Source organism: Vigna unguiculata, chromosome 9 (genome assembly GCF_004118075.2).
Source record: "Vigna unguiculata cultivar IT97K-499-35 chromosome 9, ASM411807v1, whole genome shotgun sequence".
Classification (NCBI taxonomy): domain Eukaryota; kingdom Viridiplantae; phylum Streptophyta; class Magnoliopsida; order Fabales; family Fabaceae; genus Vigna; species Vigna unguiculata.
In genome coordinates this window covers 14253291-14259849 of record NC_040287.1, presented here as the reverse complement: position 1 = coordinate 14259849, position 6559 = coordinate 14253291, and the positions used below count along the sequence as shown (strand labels likewise).

Below are 6559 nucleotides of genomic sequence, written 5' to 3'. Positions count from 1 at the left end.
CTGATTTGTGAAAATTGATACAATTTGATCTTTATTTGTGAAAAATTTATGCAATATGATCCTTTTCGTTAAATTTCTTAAAAAATTCAATGATTTTTCATCAAAATTAAAGTTGTTAATAAGGATCGTTTGTTTGTTTATGTAATTTACATAATCCTAACGACACTTTTGATAAAACTATATAATCTTTCAAAATAAAGTAAAAACATATACAAAATATTTGTAAAAATACTTTAAGATGACAATATAATTGAGATGTCAAATTTCATAGTAATGTCTAACATTAATTTTGCAAAAAAAAAATATATGTAAAAACACAAATGTTTAATAAAAAGAATCACAAATAAACTTTAATATCTATTTATTTTTGTGTGCGTAGTATATGTACCTCATGTTACAATACATGTAAGAGTAAACTATTCAATATGATTTAATACAAGACTTATTTATACATTTATAAGTGAAACCCAAGAATAACGAATTACAGTAAGTTTGTTACAGTTTTTGTCGCACATCTACACATATGTCCGTATGTAATAATTTTTCTCAGAACTTCTTACCACTTGATATCTTAGTCTATGTCACTAAGAATGATCAATAGAACGGGATGGGATGACGAAGATGGAGATAAGTGGGTGTTGGTTGATGAAAATAACACGTAGGGGTTAGGTGTTAATGACTATATGGACTCTAAGTCCATGATGTTCTTTGTCCCAAGTCAAAGACACTTTAAGCTAGAGTTTGGTTTTTCTTATTCTCTTGTAATAGTGTTTTGAGGTATAGTTAAATTTTTACTCTGAAGGGTATGGGTGCACTTGGGGCCAAAGGGTCAAGAGTGTTTTATGTGTGATATACAAATTTTCACATGGTGATTATTCTCTGATAGTCATGTTTTTTCTTTGATTTTGGAGTTTTCACGTTATATTCTTGTGTTCTTTATTTTTATCTTATTTCTCTCCTAAAGGGTGATTTTTGGAGATAAAGGGGGTGATGTTCTTAATTGATGATGCATTTTTCTCAACAGTGGGTATTGAGATGAGTACGAGGACATGTACGAAGCAAATATGTACATCTCATGTTCATTCCCATACCCAATTAAAAAAATGGGTATTACTCGTATTCATACCAAATTAAAAGATTAAGTATTAAACACTATGGCCTCGGTTCAATTAATAACCGAGGCATATAGCCCTATTTGGCCCCGATTCAATGCCACCCGAGGCCAAAGACGTAACGGCTAGTGGCATTTTTGAAATATCCAACCACGCTTTTGGCATCGGTTTTTGTGAACCGAAGCATACACCAGTGCAGAAAAGGATATTTACCCCGATTATTTTGACTATTTGGCCTCGGTTTAAAAACCGGGGCATATACTACCGAGGAAAAAAAGTTACCTTTTTGTCCCGTCTCCTAACCGAGGCATAATTCGCAATTACTACCTCGGGTATGATACAACCGAGGCATAATACTGATAAAATTTGAAAAAAAAATTGCGAATCTACTGAGGGGCACCACTGCAGATGGGTTGCTGAAACCTTTTGAAATCTCTCATCAACCTCTTCCTCATAGGACTCGAACAGTCACAAAGAGAAAACAAAAGCAATCATCATAGGGCAAAACCTCAAGCCAAGAACATGAAAAAAACCAATTAAATTTTCATTAATCTCATACTCCAGAAACAGAACATCAAACTCCAATTTAAAATTGGTGAGAATTTTGAAGAAACCCTAAAATTAGGGGGCTTTGATGTAGATCCACCCTCTGTATCAATCACCCAATGTTCAAACAATAAAAACCAAAACTTGGAACAAACAAGCAACTAACTAGCGTCAACTACAACTACAATAGCGGCAAGCGCGACGACAATGGCAAGTGCGGCGGTGGCACAACTGCAACAGCCTCCCTCACTCCCTCTCACTAGCGTTGACGTAACAACAGCGACAGTGGTTTTCGAAGAAATAAACCCAACAACAACGGCGACAATGATGTTCTCCCAACCCAACAGCAGCGGCGACAATGATCTCCCAACCCAACAACAGCAGCGTTCGTGTGCTGGTGCAGGACAAGAAGATGTAGAGTGGCGTGGTGGTGGTGCTGAAAACGCGAAGAAGAAGATGTGGGCCGCACTAGGGTTTTGTCAAACGCGGAGGAGAAGAAGAAAAAATGAAGAAGGAGAAGAAGGGTTCTGTCTAAAATAATTGTAAAAGTTTATATACGGCCTCGGTCCAAATCACACCCGAGGCATAACCACCAATTCCACTAATTTTGTCTCGGTTATTTTGACACCCGAGGCATAAAAGTTTATTTTAATTTCAAAAATGCCACCGCGTTTTAATATGCCTTGTTTCCTTTTAAGCACTTTTTGGCACCAGTTTTTTCTTAACCGAAGCCTATAACCCTTTTTGGCACCGGTTTTTTTTTAACCGAAGCCTATAACCCCTTTTGGCCTCGGGTTTTTCTTGAACCGAGGCATAAAAGTTGCCTGAAATTGCAAAAATGCCACCGCGCCGTTATATGCTTCGGGTCCTTGCCACCCGAGGCCTATAAGGCGAGGTAAAAACGCAATTCTGCACTAGTGATATAACCCTCTTTTGCTTCGAGTTTTCTCTAAATTGAGGCATAAAAGTTGCCTAGAATTACAAAAATGTTACTGCTTCATTATATGCTTTGGTTCTTGGACAACCGAGGATATAAGGCGGGTTAAAAAGAAAAATCTGCACTAATGCTTAGTCAATGTGGATATTTCCTATTAAAATGAAGACATATTTGGAGAATATTCATGGGATGAATCTATTTGTATATGTGACTCAAATAATCACTAAGAGAATCTATATTACAACTTAGGTGTGAATGTTTAATACACAAATCAAACAATAAATTCACATATATTCACATAACACCACAAATTCATATAAGTTTTATTTAATAATCTTTTTCATACAAGATAACTCACTCAAACAACATCACAAATTAATTAAATATATAAACAAATTTTCACGTACCATTTATAATAATCATTCAAATAATATCCCTTACGTAGACAAGAGGAGAAAAAGAAATAAATAAGAAATAAATAATAAATAAAAAACCATTAATTGTTTTCTTCTTAATTTGAGTGAAAAATTTCAAATTTTATTTACAATTTTTCTCACCAATTGTTTCAATATACCAACGTCTAAACGTGTTAACCCTGTATATAACGATAATTATAAAAAAAGATAAATAACAGTATTTTATATAAGAAACACATTAACATAACCTAACTTCAAAGTATTACTTATTAATATTCCTTTCACACCTTGAATTTGATGTAATACAGCCACACCACCATATGAAATCCTCTTGTAGTGTAATTATATATAGCCACTAATTAATTTTAGGGTAATTTTAACATAAAATTTAAATTTAAAACTTAAAATGAACTAATTAATCTCCTTCACTTCACTGATTCTGATGAATTATAATTATTTGTTCTTATATAAAATGACGGGACATAAAGTATAATAAAAGATAAAATAGTTATTTCATTCCAGCCAGTGGCATAATTCTTATGTTCTATTAGCAAAATATTCTTTCTAATTCCTATTTTTACAATTTTTAACTCGTTTTAGTTTCTGCAAATGTATTAATCATACCATATCTCTGAGAACAGATGCTAAAAAAGATTTAAATATAGGAACTAAATCTAAAAGATTTTTGTGCATGTATAATTAAGAAAAAAAAAAAAAACTGTATACGTCTGCAGCTAACGTTATTTATTTCGATATTATTTTATCGTAAAGGATAACATTTCTGTTCATTCGTGTTTCTGTTATCATATATTTATCTTATTCTATTCATTATATTGAGATTCTATAAATTCTCAACCACCATGGTTATGGAGATGCATACAAACCTACCTCACCAAAATAAAATCCAAGTAACCCTATAGAAACAATGGCTGTTCAAGTTCAACCATTATTTTCACTTTTAGAGGAATTGGCAAACCAGCTAAATACCTCTTACAAAGCCATGTTGTTGTTCTTCTTAAGCCTCCTTTTTGTTCTTACTAACCAAAGAAGAAGAAGAAGAAACAAGTCAAATTTGCCTCCTTCACCACCAAAACTACCTATAATTGGAAATCTTCATCAACTGGGCACTCTCCCACACCGCTCCTTCCAAGCACTGTCTCGCAAGTATGGTCCTATCATGTTTCTGAAATTAGGCCAAACTCCAACTCTTGTGGTTTCATCAGCTGATGTGGCCAAAGAAGTTTACAAAACACATGATCTTGCTTTCTCCAATAAGCCTCAGACCACAGCCGTGAAAATCATCATGTATGGGTGCATGGATGTGGCTTTTTCACCCTACGGGGAAGAGTGGAGACAGAAAAGGAAGATCTGTGTTCTTGAGCTTCTAAGCACCAAAAGGGTGCAATCCTTTCAGTCCATTCGAGAAGAAGAAGTTGCAGCCATGCTTGGTGTCGTACGTGAAGCATGCAGCGCGGGAAAAACGTCTTCTTGCGTGAATCTTACTGAGATTCTGATTGAAACCTCCAACAACATAATGTCTAGATGTGTTCTTGGAAGAAAGTATGATAACCCAGATGGTGGAATCAGCTTTGGAGAGCTGGGAAGAAAGATGATGAAACATTTGGCCACTTTCTCTGTTGGAGATTTCTTTCCTTTGTTAGGTTGGATTGACGTTCTTTCTGGCCAAGTACCAGAATTTAAGGCCACTTTCAGGGCATTAGATTCTTTCTTTGATCAGTTAATTGCTGAACGCAAGACAATAATGAACATGGAAAGTTACCAATCTGATCGTAACAAAGACTTCGTGGATTCACTCCTTCAAATTCAAGATGGTGCAGGGAAATATGATTTTCAGCTTACACACGATGACGTCAAGGCAATCCTTATGGTACAACTCATGATTTAAATCTTCAATTCTTATGGATAACTTCTCTAACAGTAAAATATAATGCTTAAATTTATGTTTAAGAATCCATGATCTACACAATTTCAGGACATATTTGCTGGAGGAAGTGACACTACTTCAACTCTTCTGGAATGGGTATTTGCGGCGCTATTGAATAATCCTGCTACCATGAAGAGAGCTCAAGAAGAAGTAAGAAGAGTTGTTGGGGATAAACTAAAAGTGGAAGAGAATGATTTGAATGAAATGAATTATCTGAAATGTGTAGTGAAAGAAACTCTGAGATTATATCCACCTGCTCCTCTTTTGATACCCCGAGAAACATTATCTGATGTAAAAGTGAAAGGTTTCGATATTCCATCCAAAACAAGAGTGTTTGTGAATGCATGGGCGATTCAGAGGGACCCTGAAATTTGGAACAGGCCTGAAGAGTTTCTTCCCGAGAGGTTTGAAGAAGAGCCAGAAGTTGATTTCAGAGGAAATGATTTGCAGTTTATACCCTTTGGTTCTGGGAGAAGAGGGTGCATTGGAATTTCATTTGCACTTGCTTCCGCTGAGTATATCCTTGCTAATCTCCTCTACTGGTTTGATTGGAAGATTCCTCATGAGACTGGTAAACCAATGCAAGATGTAGACATGACTGAGATATGGGGACTCACTGTCATCAAGAAACTACCACTTCATCTTCAACCTCAACTAAACTCCTTTGGTGTCTACAATTAATGCCGCTTTACTTCTTTTTCTCTTCTGTTGTCTTTATAAGTTGTTTTTATTTTCCGCTTTTTGTTCTAAGTAATGTCATTTGGTAAAGAAAATAGTTAAGTGCAGGCATGACGGTTAGGTAAACATAAATCGAATAAAATTATATGGGTTGTTTATATGGGATTTTTAAGCCTAACTCAACTCTACAAAACAAGCTTGTAAGGTGAGGTTTGCACCTCACTTATATACTATGAAATTGCCTTATCTCTAGTCGATGTGGGACTTTCAACACACCCCCCTCACGCTGAGATATATTCATCTCGTGCGTGGGACAAGAAATTAATGGGTGGTCCGTTAGCGGTCCGATATCGGGTGGAACAGAAATGTCCAAGAAAGTTCGCTAGGATAGGCTTTAACCTGGCTCTGATACCATGTTAGAAGTGGGCTTCTTAAGCCTAACTCAAACCCACAAAACCGGCTTGTAAGGTGAGGTTTGCACCTCACTTATATACTATGAAATTGCCTTATCTCTAGTCGATGTGGGACTTCCAACAGCGCCCGAATGATATGGTGTTTGAAGATTTAATGAAGATAAATGAAGTCATTGTCTTGGAACATGTTGGAACCATGCTTACATTGATGAAGATGTGGAGATTTGATGTTTCACTTGTTGATCAAGCCTTGTGTGTGTGCTCTCTATCTGGACTATTCATTGGGAAAACAAGCTTGAAGAATTGTAATCTTGATGTAGACTATTTTGCATTAATTAGATGTATAGGGTCTTAGGTGTGTCTTTTAATATGTTGAAATGTTTTTCAACAGATTCAATAGTATCTTTTAATATGTTGAATGAGTTTTTAACATATTGAAAGGTTTGTTGTAGTAGTCTTAACAAGTACATATTTAATCAGTTGATTTATTTTGTAATCGACTGATTTCACTT

General features: G+C 35.4%; 1 protein-coding gene across 1 annotated transcript; it reads left to right on the top strand.

The window, feature by feature from the left end:
- Positions 1-3875: 3875 nt before the first annotated feature.
- On the top strand, positions 3876-5799 carry LOC114196331 (cytochrome P450 71A1-like). The gene is made up of 2 exons (XM_028086943.1): positions 3876-4899; positions 5005-5799. Exons 1-2 carry the CDS (start codon positions 3937-3939, stop codon positions 5635-5637), a joined length of 1596 nt encoding a protein of 531 aa, XP_027942744.1. The 5' UTR covers positions 3876-3936; the 3' UTR covers positions 5638-5799.
- The last annotated feature ends 760 nt before the right edge of the window (positions 5800-6559 follow it).

Coding starts and splice junctions, on each gene's coding strand:
- LOC114196331 (XM_028086943.1), top strand. CDS start 3,937: ATGGCTGTTCAAGTTCAACCATTATTTTCACTTTTAGAGGAATTGGCA. Junction 4,900..5,004: donor ACGTCAAGGCAATCCTTATG/GTACAACTCATG, acceptor ACACAATTTCAG/GACATATTTGCTGGAGGAAG.